Consider the following 21,481-nt stretch of genomic DNA (forward strand, 5'->3'; position numbering starts at 1 on the left):
GCTGTAAGTTAGTCATTTTTCAACACAACATTAAATGCATTCAATGTGGAGTGCCAAGTTTTTCATTTGGAGTTGTGTTTGGAGGATTAAAAAACTCTATGCAGCTATGAAATTGAGGTGATGTTTTTAATACAAATGAGGGACATACTAACAGTAGTAGAGCAACAGGAAAACAGAATAAATGTTCAGTTGCATAAAGAATTTTGACAACAAATGTCATTTTTTTCCAGTTGTTGGGTCCTGAGTTCATCAGAATACCAGATGAGCAGCAAATTCTACTTGAGCTTCCTGGATCTATTGTGGTAAAATATTGATTTCAAGTCATTTACTTTTTTTTTTGTCTATCTGCTCCCAATCAATGTACTTGCCTGTTTTTTTCCACTGTAATATATATGTGTATTTCTTGCATGTTGGAACTATCTGTTTGTGTTAATGCACGTTGTCTGTTGTTGTTTTATGTGCATGCATATCTCTGTGTTTGCACACCACAGTCCAGAAAGGGCCATTCCAGTTTGTCTCAGAGAGAAGTGACTGTAGTGATGGCTAACGGACAGTACGTGGTTGTTCGCTGTGACATTAAATCCAGGGCAAGAGATGTGTTTGACATGGTGGTGGCTCACGCAAACTTGGTGGAGCACTTTTACTTTGGTCTTTCCTTCTTAGATGGTAAGAGGACTTGCTGTGTGGGATTTAATCTGTTTTGACTTCACCACTGTTTAAATTAACATTTCATATCAACATTTGTTTGCATTGTTATCTGATGATCATGTTAATTTAAAAAAAAAAAAGGATTTTGAATATCTATTTTTCCATCACATTTTTGCAGATGATGAATACTTTTTTTTGGATCACGAAACCAAAATCTCCAAAGTTGCTCCGGACAGTTGGAAAAAAGGGCAGATATCCTCTTTTTTGGTGTATCTTCGGGTCAAATTTTTTGTTGATGATATCACTTTTGTTCTGTAAGTGCAACTTTGGTTTGCTGGTTTTCTAGAACTCTGTGTAGTAAACTCCATTTTTGTATATAGAGCACTCAACAAACTGTTGCTTTTGTGCTGACTTATTTATCTATTTTCATGTTTTGTAGACACAGACTGACTCGACACCAGTATTACTTACAGCTTCGTAAGGACATCATCGAAGACAGGCTTTACTGTAATGAGGAAACAGGATTGTTCTTGGCTGCTCTTGCTCTGCAGGCTGAGTTTGGTGATTACATGCCAGAGGTACACAAAAAGATGTTCACATTTTATATTTTAAATCACCATCATGTATCGGAGGGGCCATGCTTGATTGTGCTTTGTTTGTCTAGTTGTACGGTAAGGACTATTATCAGCCGGAACATTATGTGTCAAAGAGGATGCTGGAGAAACTTGCCCTTCCCAATATCAGGGAGGAGTTGCCAAGACTGCATGCAAGCCATGCACATTTACTGCCAGAAGAGGCAGAAACTGAGTTCCTAAAGGTAATAAAACTTTCACACAAAATATATTGCATCCCAATATTTATATCTTGTTTTTTTACATTAAGCTTCATCTTGAAAAATGCTGAAATCCTACAATAGTGTGAAGTTTGTCTTGCATTTTCAGTTTCTTTTTAATGATAGTTGATAACACACACACACAAAGATATAGTAGAGTGCTGTATGAATGGGTAAATTAGGGTGCAGACTGTAGTGTAAAGCACTTTGAGTATGTTGATAAGATAGAAAGGGGCTTTAAGTACAGTCTATTTAGTCCATTTACATACAGCTGAATGTTGTGTAGGAGTTGAAACAAATATAATGCAATTTTCTTCACATTTAATTGTAAAAATGTGTGTCCTTCAGATTGTCCAGCAGTTACCAGAGTACGGGGTGATGTTTTACCGTGTGGGAAGAGAGAAAAGACCGCTGATTGGAGAATTAGTGTTGGGAGTCTGTGCCAAAGGGATCATCGTATACGAGACAAAGAACCACCTGCGAACTGTCACCAGGCGCTTCCTATGGAGGGAAACAGATTCCATATCCACTGGGGTAAAAAAAATAAAAAAATTCTCTTCGTATTATTTGCCACTGTGTAATATGTTAAAAGAAATATTAAAATGTAACGATTTGCAAATCATTTACAGGGTTGTGTTTATTTACTGAGGAGACCATATGCATTATTTTTACTTGTGTCCGCTTCTCATCTGTTCAAGGTGTCTTTTGCAGTTTGTTAGGTTTTTTTTTTTTTTTTTTAATGCTCTAAACAGGTGGACTTATGCTGATAAACTTCCAACATGTGGTTCTAATTTATTTTACTAAAATTATATATACCATAACAGTAATAAAAAAAGACGCATCACTCTAAAATCAGAGTATATACTGTATACTATAGATTAGCATGAACAGTGCGATGCCTTCACAAATGTACATTGTTTTTCAAAGTGGGGGCCGAGCTTACAGCTTTCTCCAAGATTATTCCCAACCATTCATGGGTGCTGCCAGAAAGTTCACAGTCCTGATAACAGCCTGATCCAGCTCTCTGATGCAGCTCCACATAATTCAGTCTTGAGTGCTGCCAAGCTTAAAAATATTAATAATAATAATAAAAATTGTGCACTAGGGCAATCTGTATCTGTCATTTCCATATAAACACGATTGAGAGCGAGGTTAGATTTTTTTTGTTTGTTTTGTTCTTCTGGTCAACAGTTTGTTTTTTTCAGTGGGAATATAATACAGTGTTTAAAACAGGTTAGTTAATAACATTTTTATGCTCAGCAGCTGTAAAAATTAATTGAATATAGTGAATAAAATCTAAAAAAGTTAAGTCTGGTCCTCTGGACATTCAAAAAACAAAACAAAGCAAAACAAAAAAATCTAGAAACATTTCGTCTTTCATTGGAAAACTTTTTCAGTCTGATGAGAGATATCTGAAAGACTGAAGAAGTCTTTTGGATGAAAGATGAAACGTTTCTACATTTTTTTGTTTTGCTTTGTTTTGTTTTTTGAATGTCCAGAGGACCTGACTTAACTTTTTTAGATTTTTCTGCCTGGATTATTGAGCATGCATCAGGATAGTGAATAAAAGTAAAAAAATTCTAAAAGTTGATGTTTCTTTACATATTTTGTTCTATTGTTTGTGGGTTTGCGAGGGGGTGGGGGGCTTGGCCAGAAGCTAATGCTGTTTGTGGGGCCATGGCATGGAAAAATTTGGGAACCCCTGACCTATACCATGATGGAGGCTGGTATTTTTTATGCATTCAACCTTTATTTAGACGGGTAAATCCCATTGAGCCTCGAGGACTCATTTCCAAGGAAGACCTGATTTCAACAAAGAACAGATGGTCCCTCTTCTTTCAGCTTGGATGAGACTTTGTTCTTTTTTTAGTTAATAATCTGTACTTTTGGCTTCAGTTTTTTTAGATTTTCATCAGGATCCCAACATTTTGGAAAATGTGTTTTTTATTAGTTTATTTACTACTGAAGATCAGAGTAAGTGCTTATTACTTTCTGTCTGTCTTTCAGCGACGTAAACTGATTATAGAGTGTGGTGGGCCTAGCGGGAGAAAGCACAGCTTTGTGACCGAAAGCTCAAAAATAGCACAGTACCTCCTGAACCTCTGCTCAGCTCAGCACAAGTTTCACAGCGAGATGACGTCACGACAGCTCAACCACACCATGATACCCGGTGAGAAAACTTGGTCTGCCATTGATGATGTAATAAAGAAGGACATAAACAGTAACACAATATCTCTTTGTTTCTTCAGATGAAAGCATCTCTGCCTACAGGGCTCGTAGCATGAGCCTAAAGCGTATTTCTTGCTCAGAGGGCATGTTGAACCATGTAGGTTTGACACCTGGTCAACCCGACTCCCTCTCCAAGTCTTGTGATGACCTTACTGCCAAGCTGGAAGCTCGACTTCGCCAGCAGAGAGAGATGAGGAGGGAGATGAGCAGAGAGATGAACAAGGAGTTGCCTGAAACAAGAGACCTCAGGGATGTGAAGGAGCGACAGTGTTGGAGGTAGCGCCTAAACGATGATGATGATGATGATAAGGTTCATATTCTTTAGAAACACTGAGATGTAATCTAATGTAACTGTGAAAATGTGTTATAGCACTCCTGAGACTATTCCCAGAAGGATGTCCAGTGTCTCCTCACTACAGAAACAGGACTCTGATGCCTCATCATCCTTAAAAGGTGACCATTAAGTCATTCATGCAGAAATCTGACTAATCACAGGGCAAATGACCGCTGAGTCAAGTGGTTTAGTTTGAATCCACCATTTTATAAGCAATTACATGTAATGAGTTATTGAGAGTATTTTGTAGAGTGGCTTATCTTTCCTTCTTCTTGTTCTTTTGTTCTTGTTGTTGTTGTCATCATTGTCGTCGTTGTCCTTTTTTCTTTCTTTCTTCCTTGTTGTTATTGTTCTTGTTGTTCTTGTTCCTCTTGTTCTTTTTCTTCTTCTTCTTATTATTATTATTATTAATATTATTATTGTTGTTGTTGTTTTTGTTATTGTTATGATTTCTTCAGTTGATACACCAACACGGACTCCACCAGAGAGAGAAATAGTTTGTGTAACATTAAAGAAAGATTCCAAACTGGGTTTTGGTGAGTTCATTACGATGCACTCTGTGTAAATTTAAAGTAACATTAAAAGCTAGAATGCCTCTTAGTGGACTTTAATCTTATTTGGGAGACACTCAGCTTCACATTCTGTCTGACTGTGTTGCAGGGTTTGTGATAGTGGGAGAAGACAATACAGGAAAACTCGACCTTGGGATCTTCATTGCATCCATTGTGCCTGATGGACCTGCAGATAAAGATGGAAGAATCAAACCAGGTAGGAAGCATGGAAGCATGGAAGCTGGAAGCATCTGCCTCACTGTTTCTATGCATGCATCTTAAAACATTTTCATAGCAAGAGATGGAGGCCACGTTCTAACAACAAAGGATTTAGTGGTGACATGTTGATTTTCCAGGTGGACGTCTCATCTCTCTGAACAAAACTAGTCTGGAAGGAGTGACATTCAGTGATGCTGCTGCCATCTTACAGAACAGCCCTGAAGAGGTGGAGCTCATTGTGTCCCAGCCTAAACGTAAGAGTTGCTTCATTGTACACTTGCGTTCTTAGTCCTACAAATGTCCCCCTGCTAGATCATTACTTTGTACGTTGGCAACAAATAGATAATGGCTTGTGATGACTGCTTTCCAGATTTGCTGAAGGAAGGACAGAGTTCTTTAAGCCAAAGTACTCTTGGTTTGTCACTGGAGCGGAGCTTTGGATCACAGACCACCCTGAGTGGCACGGAGTTCCGCCCCCTCATAGAGGAGCTGGAGGAGGCCATCACACTGTCCAGCATGGCAACCCCAAAGCAGAACAGGAAGCTTCACATTCCTGTGGTGAGAATACACGATGCTCAGGTAGGAACCATTGATTTGCTGAGAATCATTGAATCAGAGGTAACTGACTTTGTTACTAAGGATCAAATTAATCAATCATCATGGGGTCAACCTGTATCGATTCCTAAACTAATTAGGATTTCTGATTGACGGAATAAAGCGTATCATCCTCTGGCATTAATAAGAACCTTGTGTAATTTTGTAAATGTTGGGTTAATTTTTCCACTATTTATAAAGTTTTTTCTCACATTTTCTTTGAATTAAAAACTTCTTGCCTGTAGTATTTTTAGAAAAGTGAAAGAAGAGAATAAAAGATGTGCGTCAAAAGAATTGACGTGATATTTACAATAAATTCTCACTCAAAGTTTGCTATGATTTAATAATTATGTGCAACCTTCATACTGAATTTTAATAGTCTGTATCAACAAAATTTTCCCTCTCAATTTTTTTCAATAATAAAATGATATTATTTAAATACTGTTTACATATTTTTTTAAAGGCTTTAAAACATTTATGACAACCAGTTACCAATAATTTTACCTATAAAATAAATAAAAATAAAATAAAACAATGTTTTATTAATTATTAAACCTTGATTATTGGAATTTAACACTGTATTTTTTTTTAATCATATTTCTTGTGAGCTGCTGGGATAGAATATAATAGAATAGAATAGAATAGAATAGAATAGAATAGAATAGAATAGAATAGAATAGAATAGAATAGAGTAGAAACAGCCTTTATTGTCCCACGGATGGGAAATTCCAGTGTATCAGCAGCAACAGCAGCAACAGATAAAAAGATAAAAAGATTTCACACAAAAGTTCCTAAAATGTTAATAAACAATACAATATATAAGAAATAAGATAAACAATATCAATAATAATGTTCAATATGTATTGGAACATTGAGAATGGCAGACTATTGACAGTACAGTATTATAGGCAGATGATGATGATGATGTGCATTTTAATTGTAAAAGCTTTAAGAGACATAGATGTTGTAAAATGACAAACAGCTGTCCTTGTACCCTCTATATATAATCATTCAGTTTGTACTGGATGATTATTGTTTTACTCACAGCAATATTTGTTCTGACCTCCGTCAAATGCTTTAACGTTTTTTTTCTTCTACGTCTTTACTTGCAGATGTTCACTGCACACTCTCCTTGAAGTAAAACGTGCGTTTTTTCTACTGTTTTGTTTCTTTCTTTATTTATTTAGGATGTCTGTCCAAAGTCTCCATCCATATTCAGCCTTAAAACAGGGGATCGTTTTAGTATGGAGTTAAAGAAAAGCCGTGGTAGCCTTGGAATGAGTGTTGCTGTGAGTGACCCTAACTTTTAATGAAGAGTTTTGACCTTGTATTTTCTATTTATTTGCTTTTTACAACAGTTTTGAGTAAAAGGTGTGGCACGTCAAGTTGTTGACAAATCCACATTGATACAAAACCTTAGTGACATCACATATAACTTTCACTATTTGCCTCTTTGCGACTGTTTCTTCCGTAAGGGTGGGACAAACACTAGTGTGCAGAATGGAGGCGTTTACATCAAGAGTCTGGTGCCTGGAGGTGCTGCTGAACAAGACGGGCGCATTCAGATTGGTAATCTATGCAATATGTCGATTAAAATTATTAACAGTAAAACTAATTCTTAACAGTATTAAAGAAAATAAATATTTTGGTGATTAAAATAAGTTTTGTTTTCTTTGAGCCTGAATTTTTAAAATTCTTATTTTGTGTGCTGCTTCACTGTGTCTGCATGCTTCATGTTTCAGTGAGCAGGAATGATTTTCAGATTTGTTGACAAGCCCATCAGCCAACACACACTCAAACCATTTACATGTTGATGCTGCTAATTATGATGAGATTTGTGTTTGCGCGTATGACAGGTGACAGACTGCTGGAGGTTGATGGCTCCAACCTGAGGGGAGTGACTCACCAGCATGCTGTAGAGTGCCTGAAGAGGACTGGGGAGGTATACGCAAAAAAACACAAGCGTACACACAAACTCGCATACAAATATATGCACGTACACATACATAAAAACACTATTAAATGCATTGATGAGCTCATTTGTTATGTTCATTCAAGGAAAAAAAAGTGTTAACAATAAGTTTTTTAAGTAAACCATTTTTGGCAATACAGTAGTCCCTCGCTACTTTTCGGTTTGTTTATCGCGGACTCGCGGACTCGCTCCATCGCGGTTTTTCTAAATAAGATTGGACGTTGACACACAATTGGCAGATTGATGGATGAGCTGCACGATCGGCATGGAATTTTTATTTAAAATAAATTATTTTAAATCATTTAGCACCTGCTGCAACTTTGTGCAGCCCAGAGCTGCAGAAAAAGCTTCCTCCTGCAACTTTGTGCAACATATACTACAGTCCTTCTCAAATAGTGGGGCACGCCCCACTGGGGGGGCTGGGGGCAATGCCAGGGGGGGCTCATGTGACCCTAGAAAACATGCTTTTTTTGCCGCAGTGAGTAGGTTTTTTTCCCCACCATCTCATTCTGTCACGTGCGTTCCTAATAATAACATTATAAACAAATATGGCTGCCTTGTCGTTTTGGGAGCCATGCATGAACCGTGTCTCTCCCCTCTGCTCCTGACATGATAAATAAACTCCGACCGTTCCGACCGTCACCTCCTCCATCCTCCGCTGCTGTTTTTATGTCCATACGCTCTGGATGTCATTATTGATTATATTTAATTTTATTTTTCAATATCAAATGGTCCAAAATGTTTACAGTTTAAAAAATGATTTTTTTTTTCAGGCAAATCGATGCACTTTAAGTTGTTTCTGTTACAGACTAAGAAACAATGTTAATAAAGTTATTCTTCCTTGTAAGTTGAGCTATATTCTTTTTTTTTTTCTTTTCTTTAATGTTAATAAGGACACAATGTTATGCAGAGGTGTACTTATAACAATTTTAAAGACAAATTATACTATTAACAGTCGTGGCAGAGAGTTGGGGGGGGGGAGGAAAAATGCTTACTTCTTCCTGGGGGGCATAACAGAAAATAATTGAGAAGCACTGATATACTGCAAGATAAACTTCCTGCTGCAGCTGATCAGCTGTTCTCTGTGCAGAATGTAGAAGTGGGCGTGGCCAAGAGCGCTTGCGGGTGGCTGAGAGTGGCAGAGGCAGGGAGCTGAAATCATGACATTCTGTGCTCTTTTAGAACGTTTAGAGTATAGAAACATTGTTTATATATATTATATAGTCAGAGAGAGAGAGAGAAGAGATAATATAAAATACTTATAATATAATAATTAACTACTACTTAGTACTTGTACTTCTATTCTTACTTTGCGGTTTTTCACTTATTGCGGGGCTTCAGGGTACAGATCCCCCACGATAAACAAGGTACTACTGTATTTAATACTTGTTGTTTTTCCACCAATGTTTTTTTTTACTCTTTCTTAAGTTGCAATTTTTTTTATTTTTTTTTTACTTGCGCCACATCATATAAAATAGCTGAAAGGAAACAAGAGGAGGGAATTAACAATGTATTTGTACATACTGTGCAATTTTACCATTTTACCTATGGTACTTGCATCACTGTGTCGCTCTTTTACACATTTCAGTACAAATTATGAACACGTACTAGCAAAAACACAATACATCACATTATTCTCTGTGGCTGCTAGGATGCTCTTTACATATATAAAGGAGATTTATGAGTGTCCATTGATTTTTTTATTTTTATTTTTTTCCCAAAGGTGGTCAACCTGCTGCTGGAAAGGGAGCCCATAGTAGTCCTAGAGCCCAGACCTGACTCACCCCGCCCCCCCTTGATCCACAGTTCATCGTACACACAGCACCCCAGGCCGGAAGTCTCCATGGAAACGACCTTGAGTGCTCGAGCCAAGGACTACAGCTTTGTAACAAATGGTGAGAGGAAACAGGATGGGGCACATACAGTCAGAAAAGGCAGACAGTGGTATGCAGACACACACACAGGGCCCAGAGGTGAATGTGACTCATCTGACAGATGCATTGTGGTAGCTGTCAGAGTCATCCAGGACTGATGCTGCCTCAGTCCCTCGAGACAAAACGCACTGAGACCTTGAAGCTGCCTGCTTGCTGGCTGAGCTCAGCTCAAAGGATGCTTCCTTACCTCTACAAAGCTTCTCTATCTTGATCAAACAATGACTTAAGAAGTATGGGGTTGAAATTAGTTCCGAAGAGTATAACATTTAAGATCTAGATAAAATTAATGCATACCACAAGACTCTTGCATATTAGACAGATTGAAGATTACACGACGCATATTTAATCCTCCAATATTTGTTTTTTTTTTCTGTGCTAGAAAACATCCATGAAGTGGTTCTGAAGAAGAGTTTGTCAGGTCTTGGCTTCAGCTTCTACATCTCACAGCTGTGCTCAGGGGCTGACCGAAGCAGTGTGGTTCGCATCAAACGCCTGTTCCCCGGTCAGCCGGCTCAAGAAAGTGGCCTGCTGCGAGAGGGGGACGTCATTTTGTCTGTCAACAAAGAGCCAGTGAAAGATCTGTCCTACCAGGTTGAGTTTGCTTTTAAAACTGATCAGTTTCCACCTTAATAATTAGTGTGTTTGTCTCATCACAGTTGTAGTAACTAAGTGAACAGAAATTTTGAAGTGCATATGTATTATTAATGCGCTCTAATTCACTTGTTGGTTAAAATGAATGGGCTGGATAGTAGATTAGCAACACCAGTACAGTAGTTCTGTTCTTTTAGGATCTTGAGCACGTCACAGATGCACTAATTCTTTAATCTTGTATTGCTTAAAATAGCGCACTAGTTGTGTCACACTGTTTGTGTCCGGCACTGCCAAGTTCTACAGCCCAGCAAGAGTATCACAGCTTCTTTTAAATTTTTGATCATCTTAGATTTGTGCATTTTGAGACTCTTTTCCAAATCCGTTACGTGTGTCTGTTTTGTCTCAGAGGGTTTTGTTTCTGCTACGTGGGATCCCATCTGAAGTTCATCTGTTGATCTGCCGACCTGCTCCTGGAGTACTTTGTGATATAGATGATAACACATTGGTAACATGGCAACTATGGAATGCATAAGAAGTCCCAAGGCAGGCAGGTTTCAGACTGACTGGCTTTCGTTTTGTCTCGTCTCTGTAGAGTCCTGTACCTTTGCGTGAGATTCGATCCAGATCTCTAGACCTACGACTTGGAGAGGACTACAGCCAACTTTTTAAGTCACCAAATGATGTCAGCGTGCATGCACTGATGGTGCCCCCCAGCAAAGAGGAGAATCTGACCAACAAAACAAAGAAAAAAATGGAACCTATAGCTTCGCAACCCCGAGAGAGTCAAAGGAGCCCAGAGAGTGAAGTGCAGACCTGTGAGAGTCTTCCATCTCCTCTTCGCACACCCCCCTCACCAACGTCACCTACGTCTCCTCCGTCACCAGTCTCGCCAGCCTCACCTGCGTCGCCATTATCACCCACTTCACCCGTGTCTGCTTCTCCACCAGCTTCAAGAGAACTCCAACCAAATACTGAAAAACCAGAGAAACAAAAGGAAGGAGAAGCTCAGAGGAAGGAAAAGGAAGGAGAAGAGGAGGCTGCAGCAACAATGAGCTCAGCTGTGATGCTTATGGATGTTTACCCAAAAACTGCCTCTAAACCTGTATATACCAGGTATTCTATAGCACACGCATGAAAAGTGATACACTGTCACACTAAACATTTGTAGAAATCGAGCTGTAAGCTCAATCATCCAGGTGGATAACAATAAAAAATGTTAAATCATGTCATCTGGACCAGTTTTTTTTATGTGAGAAACATTACGTCCCCCATCCAGAGGATTTCCTCAGTCTACAACTTGCCAAAAAATGTTCCTTAGGTACTCTTCACTGCTGTGTTTCAAGCCAACCTCCTGTAAATAAAATGTCAAAGACAAACTGTAATAAGATCTAAAATATGAACTAAGAAAAACGTTAGACTAAAGTAGTTGGCAGGCTGCAGACTGATGAAGTCCTCTGGATGGGGGATGAAATGTTTCTCACTTAAAGAAACTGGTCCAGATGACACCATTATCTACCTGGATGCAAACCTTTTTCTGAAACAATTTTGGACTTGGTTGTGCTCAGGCTAATTCTGTGAGTAGCGAGTTGGCCACCTGGCCTAAAACATTTTGTTGTACATGATGATTGATTGTTTTGGATTGGTGTGTTTTGGATGTGTTAAAAGCCTACTTTTGAGATTCCAACAGGAGGTTGGCTTGAAACACAGCAGTGAAGGCATACCTATGGGACAGATCTGTTTGGCAGGCTGTAGGCTGAGGAAGTCCTCTGGATGGGAGTCGAAACGTTTCTTACTTAAATAAACTGGTCCAGATTACATGATTGAACCTTTTTGTATTTGTAGAAAATAAAATAAAAAATCTTGAAAAAGAAACCTTTAAAAAAACATTTTTTTAATCAAAACCATTTTAACCGTGCAAGAAAATCTGTCTCATTGAAAATAAAGTATATGAAATTATAACTAAAAAATAGATATATTTTAAGTCTTTAGACAGTCATTGTAAATGCTTTGTGTGAAATGTTATTTTAGCTACAATACATATAACATATTGTTTGTTTGTTTTTTGCAGTGGTATTAGAGAGGAGGCAGATGGGAGTGTGACCTACTGCCTTATGGGAGATGGACTGACTATTGTGGCAGATGAAGAGTACCTGACCATCAGCTCCACTCTGGAACCCCCTCCCAGCACATCAACAGCCAACCTACAAGCCCATGACTCTCAAACCTCCAACCTCTTTCAGGCTCCGAACCTCAGCCCTCATGTCCCCACTACCAACATCTCGTCCCTCAACTTCTTGTCGAACACCCCAACCACCTGCCCTTCGACCCGCTTGTCTCAGCCACTCACAAAGCAACCCCCGAAAAACAAGCACCACCCGATCCAGCAGGGGCTTCTCGCAAGTCCCTACAAAGCCATATCTAAGAACATCCAGCCTAGTGTGCCTCCCCATCAGCCTCCACCAGTGACCCCCATCACAGCCCAGGTTATCTCCTCAGTGCCTCCCTGTGCTGGTGCACCTGCTCCAACGCTGCCAACCTCAATGCTGCCCTCACCTGCCCAGATGCCCATGCAGCTGAGAGAAGAACTGGAGAGGAAGTTGCGGGAGTTTGATGATGACGATGACGATGATTTGGATGAGGAGGAGAAAGAGAGTCGGAGAAAGGCAAGTTAACTAAATTATTTGTATGTCCGTTTTTTTTCAGCTTTACAGAAAGAATTGACTTCAACAGAGTTTTGCTCGTCTCTGTTTGACAGCAGGACACATAACGGTTTTATAAGTTAGATGAATGTTTTTGCTTTGAGCTAAAGAGACAGTAGTTATATCTTGGAAAGAAACTGATATGGATGGAGGCAACATGTAAAATCAAAGAGATCATCCATCCATCTTTTATAGTTAATCTTGTGCAGGATTACGAAGATCTGGTGTCTATCTCCAGCAGTCATTGGGCTATAGGACATAGTTTTAGTTTTGCATGTTTGTTTTTGTAGTTTCTGTAGAGTCTGAACTTGTAGAAGGAAGTTGTTGTTTTTGTGCTTTTGGAATAAGGTGGATGCGCATATCTTCTGTTTCTACCTGATAGGGTAGGATTAAAGAGTTTGAGCTTACTGTGGTTCTTAGCAAGTCCAGGAGTGGAAGCTTTGGGTTCACCATCACACGAAGCAAACTGGACAATTGCTACTACATACAGGACATTCTGGACAACCCAGCCAGGGCAGATGGACGACTTCGTGCTGGAGACAGGCTCATCACCGTATGCATCAAAACGCATGCCTGTTCTTTTACAAGTCCTTCTGGTTAATGAAAGTGTGACCACAATGATGCTCTGTCATGATCTGTCAGGTAAATGGTCATGATGTTACCAGCGTGGCAGATGATGTTGCCATGACGATTCTCAGGTCATCTCCAAGAAGACTGAGTATGACACTCGGCAGAGCAGTTAGTAACCTCGTGGCTCCACCTCCCTGTGACAGTCTACCTGATGTTGTTCTCCACAAGACACCCTCAGGACAACTGGGTGGGACCTTGGACTTCAAAAGAACATTCTAAATGTGCCCGATGCATGAGATAATTTCATTTAAATATATATTTGTGTGCATCTCTCTTCAGGAATAAGGCTGACAGGTGGTATTGGCAGCAAATGGCAGGGCATCTATTGTTTGGACGTGGTGCCAGGGTCCCCGGCCAGCGAGGAGGGCAGCGTTCAACCCAGTGACAAGATCCTGTACATCTGTGGCAGGTGCACCCTGGGAATGACCTTAGAGGATGCAGTCAAAGCCTGTGAGATTGCCCCTCGTAAGGTTAAACTAAAAATTATCAGGTATTTTCCCTTTTGTTTGAATGGATAGAGATATATGTTATTTTTGTATTTTTGAATTTCTCAATGACTCTCCTAATGTTTTTTTTTTTGTTTGTTTTTTTTCATTTGACACAGAGAAGACCAGCCAGTTACTCCTAAGGCTAAGTGGAATGGTAAGTTTTGAACATGTTAATGTCTAACAAACCAATATACAAGGTCATTTGGTTTTTATGCATTGATGAACAGCCTGGAAACTAGATATGTCTATGTGGGCCTGAACAGTGGCAATTAGAGTTCATTCATTACCAGAAAGCTTGCGTATTTTAGGAAGCAAGAATACTTTGGTATTCGGTGACTTGTCTGTGCATGTTGTTGCAGAAAAATAATTTTCTAGTTTTTTTTTTTTGTTGTTTTTTTTTTTCCTTACCAAGTTTTTTTTTATTTCAACAGGTCTTTTCGACTGGAAAAAAGACAAGAAGTTTTTTGCTCGATTTGAAGAGTCTGGCTCACCTGAGAGAAAGTCGTCTACTGAAAATAGTAAGTTTTTTTTTAATTATTCTCATTTTACCTTCCTCAACCTTTCCACAAGGATGATGTACTGATGTCATAAATGGTTCTTTTTCACTCTATTACTTACGGTTCCTTTGTCAGCGCAAAGCTGGGGCACTGTGCTGATGGAAAAGTTTCTCTTTGCTCTTGTGTGTGTGCATGTGTGTGTATGTGTGTGGAGGGGGGGAGCATTCAGTGCTGACAGACAGATCCTGGGCTCTCTCTGTAAGATTAATAATTAGCAAGCCTCTGGCCCTCCACTGGTGTATTAAACTGCAAAGCCAGTGGCATCACACACGCACACACTCGTTTGGACCCATACAGGTGGTGGTCTGTAGTGCAGGAAGCTCAGTTGCCTGGTGACGAGTCAAAGAGGAGTAAAGGACAGGGCAGAGGTGCCGCTCTAAAAAGAGGAGGCTCATCCATCAGTACTTCTTTTTAAAAATGGGTGAAGAGGTGCAAGGTTAGTTTGTGTTTTTTCTGTGTAACTGGTAGAAAATGATCAGACTGGAAGGCCAGTCGATGGAGGGCCAAACCAGTTTCACTTATTTAACGTTCACTGCCTTTATGGCTATTTCCAGGAAACATGATTGTAACTATATAATAACTTGTGTCTATGTTTTGACTTCATTTCTAATTGTCTTGTTTTTCAGCTGAAGCAGTGTGTAGGACTGCTGAAAGGTTCAGATGTCGCTCTCTCACCCAAGAACAGGATGTAAGTTTCTGAACATTTTCAGTATTATCTCCACTGTTACTTTTGATTACTGGTATGCACTTCTTTTTAAAAAAAATTTATGTGAATCATTGACTGGAGAAAAAAAAAAAAAAGCTCTGTAACATGAGTCTACTCTGCGTTAGGCTGCAAGTGCATTCTCTTACAAAAGTTACTGTCCTGTACATAAGAGGCCAAAATTGATATTAGCTAGGTGTTTCTTATTTCCACACTTCTTTTAATTTTATGAACACTTGTCCTTGTAGAGTTGCATCATGCAAGTGGAGTTCAAAAAACCAGAAGGCGGAGGTCTCGGCTTTGCGTTGGTTGGTGGAACTAATGGCAGCATGCTCCGGGTGAGGGACATCTGCTCTGGTGGACTAGCCGAGCAGGATGGCCGACTGAAAGTGGGGGACATTCTTTTAGAGGTAAACAGCTATCAAATGTTAATACCATCTCTTTTTTTTTTTGCACCAGTGATCAATTAATTCTTAATGTGTCCATACCAGGTGAACGGTGTGATTGTGTCTGGGTTGAGCCATAGTAAGGTAGTGGAGATCCTGCGTAAAGCTGAGGGGACAGTCCAGCTCACTATCTGCAGAGACATTTTGCCCCTGAAATATTCTGAGTCTCCCACTCCCCCGAACATGTCTGTTTATACTGAAGCTATTTTAGCAGAGCAGCCTGCTCACATGTCCACCCATGATGTCTGTTCCACAACTGACGTCATGCTGAATAGACCAGTCGAGCATTCCCCCGGTAAGATATCCAAAAACCTTTATATTCTTATCTCTTGCAAAAACAGATTACTTTAAATCTTGTCTGAGCAAGCTGAAACAAACCACAAATGCAATACTGTCTTATTAGCGTTTTGAATTTTCATAAAGTTTGGGTACACTGATGGCCGTATTGCTATTTTAGAGGCGTCTTCTGATCCTGCGGTTAACGAAACAGAAGTTATCCTTACTTCACCACCTCCTCCACCTCACAGAATGACTGTTGTGAGAGAAAAGACTTCAACAGAAGAGGTAGCACACGTTTTTTTTACAACAGCGACATAATTTGACTTAACTATTTGTTTAAATTAGATCATGCTTCATGTCTCTTTACTAACATCCACTAACATCTTGCTCCTCCTGTCTGTTGCCTCCTCTGGCTTCTTGTCTGTGGGGACAGGAGAGTTGTAATAACACCCCCTCTCATCAAGCTTGCTGCCCATCCCTCAATGTCACAGACATGTTGCATGGAGCCACGGACAGGTATTAACATATCCAACTTGTCTCTTCTTTTATCTGTGTATCCTCTTTCCCTTCTTCACCACTTCCCTCTGCTTTCTCCTATGTTTTTATGCTGAAGCTCCACATTTAACCACATGGGGGCAGCACAAAACAATTAATGACAACTAAAAAGTTCTCAAATGAAATATTTCTGTAAAATGCAGATATTTGTATTCTGGATATATTCAGTGTTGATATATTCAGTGATATATTCAGTGTTGTTGTTTTGTTTTTTTTTTCAGTTTATAAAACATAAAACAACATATAAAATAATAGTTTGATATGAATTTTTTTTCTGATTTTCTTAGGAAACAAATTGTGACCAAACTTTTGGACCAGTCCTGCAAAGATGTCCGGAAAACCCAGTCAGATGGTTGGAGCAGCGAAGAAGATGATGATGTATTTAATGCAACAAGTCGGGAAGTGTCCTTTCCCCAAGCAGGTGATCATAGTCATCTTTCTTTACAATTGTTTTTAAGCAAAACTTTTATCTAAGAAGAAAAATAAAAGTCACATGCTTTGTTCCTCAGGCCCCCCTCTAGTATCAGAAGAGGAGCTGGCCAGTTTAGCGCTCATTACTCCTGCCAGGACCAGCCAGTATTCAGGCTTCAGAGTTAAAGCCCTCATACAGATTCTGCAACATCAACTTGACCAACAGGAACTGATTAAAGAGTTCATGGTGAGTGTGTGTTGCAACTACAACTGATTCAGATGCCTATTAATTAAGAGTAGCCTTAAAGAGTTCCCATTGACAGTATATGTAACTGTCCTGCATTGATCTCCACATTCAAACTCTACAGAATAAATTAATAAACGTCCAAATATACAAACACAGACAACCTATTTGATGACAGTTCAGTTCCAACCTTCAATGAGCCTCACGGGGAAACAGAACATACTGTAAGAATACAAGGCACAAGATGCTGCAAGCAACCTCACCAAATACAGCCACAAAAATGTACTTGTTTAAAAATTCCATTGGAGAATCAGCAGTAAAAAAAAAATAAAAATTATACAGAACTACTTAAAACGCCAAAAGGATCTGGCTGATTAAATGTATTCAATGTAGAGCTGTTATTTCTAACCCGAACCCGGAGCCCGGACCCGCCCGGACCCGCCCCGCCCGGACCCGCCCGACCTGGATTGGGACCGGGCAATAATAATGAGCTTAATGTATGGGCTGGGCCGGTGTCAGACTTTTTATTGTGTCAGGGACACGTGCGGCCGACGATCCAATATATGCAAACATGGCTTGCCATACCACACCTGCAGCCAGTTGACCGTGCGCTGACCAGCTGGTTGAAAGAGGTAAAAAGTTCAGTTAAGCTTCAGATGGACTACTGCCAGCGATCCAGCAGCACAAATGGACGTTCATTCAACCACTGCACTCAGCGGTCACGCGCGGTCGACGACCCAAACAAGTGAGATCACAAAGGATGCAGGCAGAAGCAGGGGAAGCATTTAATGCGCTTTGACGGCTCCTCGGCTCCAGTCTTCTGCCCCTTTACTCAGCCGAGCGCGTCCGCCAACCGTTAATAATGGTCAGTGATATAAGCAGTCAAAGCTTAATTAAAAATCTTGGTGGGGTGGTTGAGTTCAGACCTGTAATTACTGTTAATTCATCGGATCGGGTGGGGTTCGGAGATGATGGCTGCGGGCTGGGGCCGGGTCGGTTCAGATTATTCGGACCCGAGTGCAACTCTTATTCAATGCACTTAAAATAAATGAAAATTCATATCTGTTGACTTTACTCTAAGTTGCTTGCACTGTACCTCAGACCATATGGATCATAGAAGAACAAATTATCCCATAAAAGTTGGCATTGGTGACTTAAATTAACATTATGACAGTTCAGTTCAAACCTTTATTATTCCTCAGGGAGAAATTGGGTTCAAAGAACCTACTATAAGAACATAAGACTCATGCTTATTTTATTTTCCAAATCTTTCACTAAGACACTTGCTGTATGCTAATTGCCTTGTGGGCTGTTTGCACAAAACAGGATAGAGAATTTTTGTTGTGCATTGAGAGGTTACCATATACCAAGAGGCAAGACAAAGGGTCATGGCTGTGTGAACTAGGGCTGCTGTAGGTGCTGCAGCACCCCCCGATGGATGACTGGGGACGTGTGTGTTCAAAACAAAGTTATTTAAAAATAACAACTAGCCACTAGTTTCATTTTTGCTACAGCTTTTAAATTTCAAACATATTTTTGGATTTATGGATTTCAGAGATATTGTCTGTTCAGTGGGGAGTGGTGGCACAGAGGTTAGAGAAGGTGGGCCTGTGATCGGAAGGTCACCGGGTCAACTCCCCGTACCAACATCATCAAAATGTGGGTGGGAAAGGTGAAGCACCCACACCTGTCTCCCCCCTCATTTGCCCCACTCTGGGCCCTTGAACAAGGCCCTTAACCCCCACCATCTGCTCCTCTGGGTGCCCTAGAGGGCAGCTCTCTGCTCCACACGGAGGGCTGTGGGAGCTTGTGCTCTGTGGTTGCATCAGGCAGAGCATCTTGCGTAAAAACAGTTGCCAAGTCTTTGTGCGAGGTAGTTCTGTTCAGATTAAACAGCCTATTATTAAAATCTGTTTGAATAAAAGAACTTGCGCTATACTGTGTGCGCATTCTGTATATACTGTATTTTCCGCCGTAAAAGTTGCATCAGTCCAAAAATGTCTAGTAAAGTGGATAAAAAACATAAATAAGTCACTTTGCCATATAAATCGCATCTATTATGCATCACCGCTGACGCGTCGCGTTTATTATGTCACCGTTGACCATAATGGAGACACCTAATTGCAGATTATGTTGCAGATGTCAATGGAACGACTTTACCAGATACTTTGCTGATAAGGTAGAGTTGATTAGGTCATCCATCCCCCAGTCCACAACTGACCCCTCTGTGTTTGTCCCTTGCTCAGCTGTCTTCAAACAGTTTGAACCCATTTCACTCCCATTTCTAAACAAAGTCGTTGGTCAGATGAAACCCTCCGGTTCCCCTGCTGACCCCATTCCTGCGTTGTTTTTCAAACAAGTTCTACCCACGATTGGACCCTCTGTTCTTACTATTATAAATAGTAGTATTGTGAGAAGTGTGGTTCCCGATGTTTTCAAACATGCAGTAGTTCATCCGTTAATTAAGAAACCTGGACTTGACCCTTGGACTTGCTCAAATTTCAGACCAATCTCAAAACTTCCCTTCCTGTCCAAAATCCTGGAGAAAATAGTTTTCATTTAATTAAACAAGTTTTTGAATGAGAACAGAATCTTCGAGATTTTTCAATCTGGTTTTAAGCAACTCCACAGCACTGAAACAGCATTAGTGAGGGTTTGTAACGATATTATGATCTCAAACGATTCTGGTCAATTTGTGGTACTTGTACTCCTGGACCTTACTGCTGCTTTTGATAATGTTGACCACAGTATCCTTATATCACGGCTGGAACAGTGGGTTGGGATCACAGGTGCTGCATTAGAATGGTTCTGCTCATACCTAAGTGGCAGGAGTTTCTGTGTCAAGGTTGGTAATAATATATCCGCCTCATTACCTCTTTCTTGCGGGGTCCCACAGGGTTCGATTTTTGGACCCCTTCTGTTCTCACTTTATTTAGACTCATGAATCTCTAACTAGAATAATCACTGTGAAAAACCGCATCATGTTGCTGCTGATCTGTTTCAATGTTGATGTGTTCATGCGTGCACATCTGCTCACACAGACTCATGTTCATGTTTGTGCTGATGTTAAATGTTTTTATGTTATGAGTGCTTAGTGTATATTTAGTTGATGTTTTTCTTAGTTCATATCTTAGATGTTATTACTGTTTTTCTTATACATTTTATTGTTGGATGTAACTGGGACCCTGTGTACAAAATTTCGCTCCACCACATGTACCACATGAGGTGCGAATGACAATAAAGAATCTCTGACTCTGACTCTGACGGACTGACTCTGATTTGCTCCCACTGGGGTCCATCCTGAGGAAACATAGTCTTTCATTCCATTGCTATGCTGATGACTGTCAGATCTACCTGCCTGTGAAACCAGCAAGTGTTTGCTCCATTCACCCTCTGTTAAAATGTCTGGACAACATTAAGGCCTGGATGGCTTCAAATTTCTTAAGTTTTAACAATGACAAGACTGAAGTCATTGTTTTTAGCCCTAGCTCAACTGCCACCACTGATCCTATCAACCTGGACTCTCTTCAGCCATATCTGAAGCAGTCTGGTAAAAATCTTGGGATGGTTTTAGACTCTGACTTCAAGTTTGACAAACAAATCAACTCTGTTCTGCAGAAAAGCTTCTTCCAACTCAGACAGGTAGCTAAGCTCAAGCCAGTATTGTCCAGACCTGACCTTGAGAAATTAGTCCACGCCTTTGTCACAACCCAATTGGACTATTGCAATGCACTGTATGCTGGGATCAGCCAGGCCTCCATGTCTTCAGCTCGTCCAGAATGCTGCTGCTCGGCTTTTAACCGGAACTCGTAGGTCTGAACATATTACTCCAGTTCTGTCCTCCCTTCACTGGCTCCCTGTTCGTACGAGGATAGTCTTTAAAATTCTTCTGTTGACCTTCAAATGCTTAAATGGCCTCGCACCCCTTTATCTCTCTGAGCTTCTGGAACCTTACATTCCCTCTCAGGCCCCGAGATCATCTGATCAGCTGCTTTTGGCTGTTCCCAAAACAAGACTGAAGCTCAGAGGAGATCGGGCTTTTTCAGTCATGGGCCCCAAACTCTGGAACAACCTGCCCCCGTACATCAGGCAGGCCACCTCCCTTCCTCACTTCAAATCCCTGCTAAAAACACATCTGTTCTTGCATGCATTTCACACAGTGTACTGTAAATTGATCTAGTGGTTTTTTTAATCTGTGACCCTATGTTTTAAATGCTTTTTATTAATTCTTCAGTTATTATTATTAGTGTATTGTATATATATATATATATATATTTTCTCTAATTTACTCATTGATTGTTGTTGTTGTTAAGCACTTTGATAACAGGTTCTGTTTTAAATGTGCTCTATAAATAAAGTTGACTTGACTTGACTTGACCACCTGGAAACGTGGGTCAGTGTTGTGCCAAAAATTGATTGATTGCCAAAAAGGTGGCCACATGAGTGCCTACGGGAGGACTTTAACAAGATTAACACTTAAAAACAATTATTTGTTTGCTTGAAATTAAAGCAAAGGTGTGTCTCAGTCTAACTTGTCCTTAATAAATACACTTTACTGGTCAAAT

General features: G+C 40.1%; 1 protein-coding gene across 1 annotated transcript in view; it reads left to right on the forward strand.

The window, feature by feature from the left end:
- Window positions 1–21,481, forward strand: part of ptpn20 (protein tyrosine phosphatase non-receptor type 20) — a 36,130-nt gene that overhangs the window by 7,797 nt on the left and 6,852 nt on the right. The window contains exons 10-42 of the mRNA XM_037678871.1: window positions 231–302; window positions 492–666; window positions 827–962; window positions 1,088–1,226; window positions 1,313–1,465; window positions 1,829–2,014; window positions 3,488–3,650; window positions 3,730–3,985; window positions 4,080–4,162; window positions 4,502–4,579; window positions 4,704–4,811; window positions 4,951–5,067; window positions 5,184–5,392; window positions 6,595–6,696; window positions 6,883–6,976; window positions 7,264–7,349; window positions 9,103–9,274; window positions 9,693–9,904; window positions 10,311–10,409; window positions 10,497–11,017; window positions 11,973–12,567; window positions 12,986–13,156; window positions 13,246–13,420; window positions 13,513–13,723; window positions 13,838–13,875; window positions 14,153–14,239; window positions 14,905–14,966; window positions 15,230–15,391; window positions 15,473–15,722; window positions 15,885–15,991; window positions 16,140–16,222; window positions 16,549–16,682; window positions 16,771–16,919. Coding sequence (XP_037534799.1) covers window positions 231–302; window positions 492–666; window positions 827–962; window positions 1,088–1,226; window positions 1,313–1,465; window positions 1,829–2,014; window positions 3,488–3,650; window positions 3,730–3,985; window positions 4,080–4,162; window positions 4,502–4,579; window positions 4,704–4,811; window positions 4,951–5,067; window positions 5,184–5,392; window positions 6,595–6,696; window positions 6,883–6,976; window positions 7,264–7,349; window positions 9,103–9,274; window positions 9,693–9,904; window positions 10,311–10,409; window positions 10,497–11,017; window positions 11,973–12,567; window positions 12,986–13,156; window positions 13,246–13,420; window positions 13,513–13,723; window positions 13,838–13,875; window positions 14,153–14,239; window positions 14,905–14,966; window positions 15,230–15,391; window positions 15,473–15,722; window positions 15,885–15,991; window positions 16,140–16,222; window positions 16,549–16,682; window positions 16,771–16,919 — 5,385 coding nt within the window. The remainder of the gene's footprint in view (window positions 1–230; window positions 303–491; window positions 667–826; window positions 963–1,087; window positions 1,227–1,312; window positions 1,466–1,828; window positions 2,015–3,487; window positions 3,651–3,729; window positions 3,986–4,079; window positions 4,163–4,501; window positions 4,580–4,703; window positions 4,812–4,950; window positions 5,068–5,183; window positions 5,393–6,594; window positions 6,697–6,882; window positions 6,977–7,263; window positions 7,350–9,102; window positions 9,275–9,692; window positions 9,905–10,310; window positions 10,410–10,496; window positions 11,018–11,972; window positions 12,568–12,985; window positions 13,157–13,245; window positions 13,421–13,512; window positions 13,724–13,837; window positions 13,876–14,152; window positions 14,240–14,904; window positions 14,967–15,229; window positions 15,392–15,472; window positions 15,723–15,884; window positions 15,992–16,139; window positions 16,223–16,548; window positions 16,683–16,770; window positions 16,920–21,481) is intronic.

Source organism: Nematolebias whitei, chromosome 1 (assembly GCF_014905685.2).
Source record: "Nematolebias whitei isolate Nwh7 chromosome 1, NemWhi1, whole genome shotgun sequence".
NCBI classification, from domain to species: Eukaryota; Metazoa; Chordata; class Actinopteri; order Cyprinodontiformes; family Rivulidae; genus Nematolebias; species Nematolebias whitei.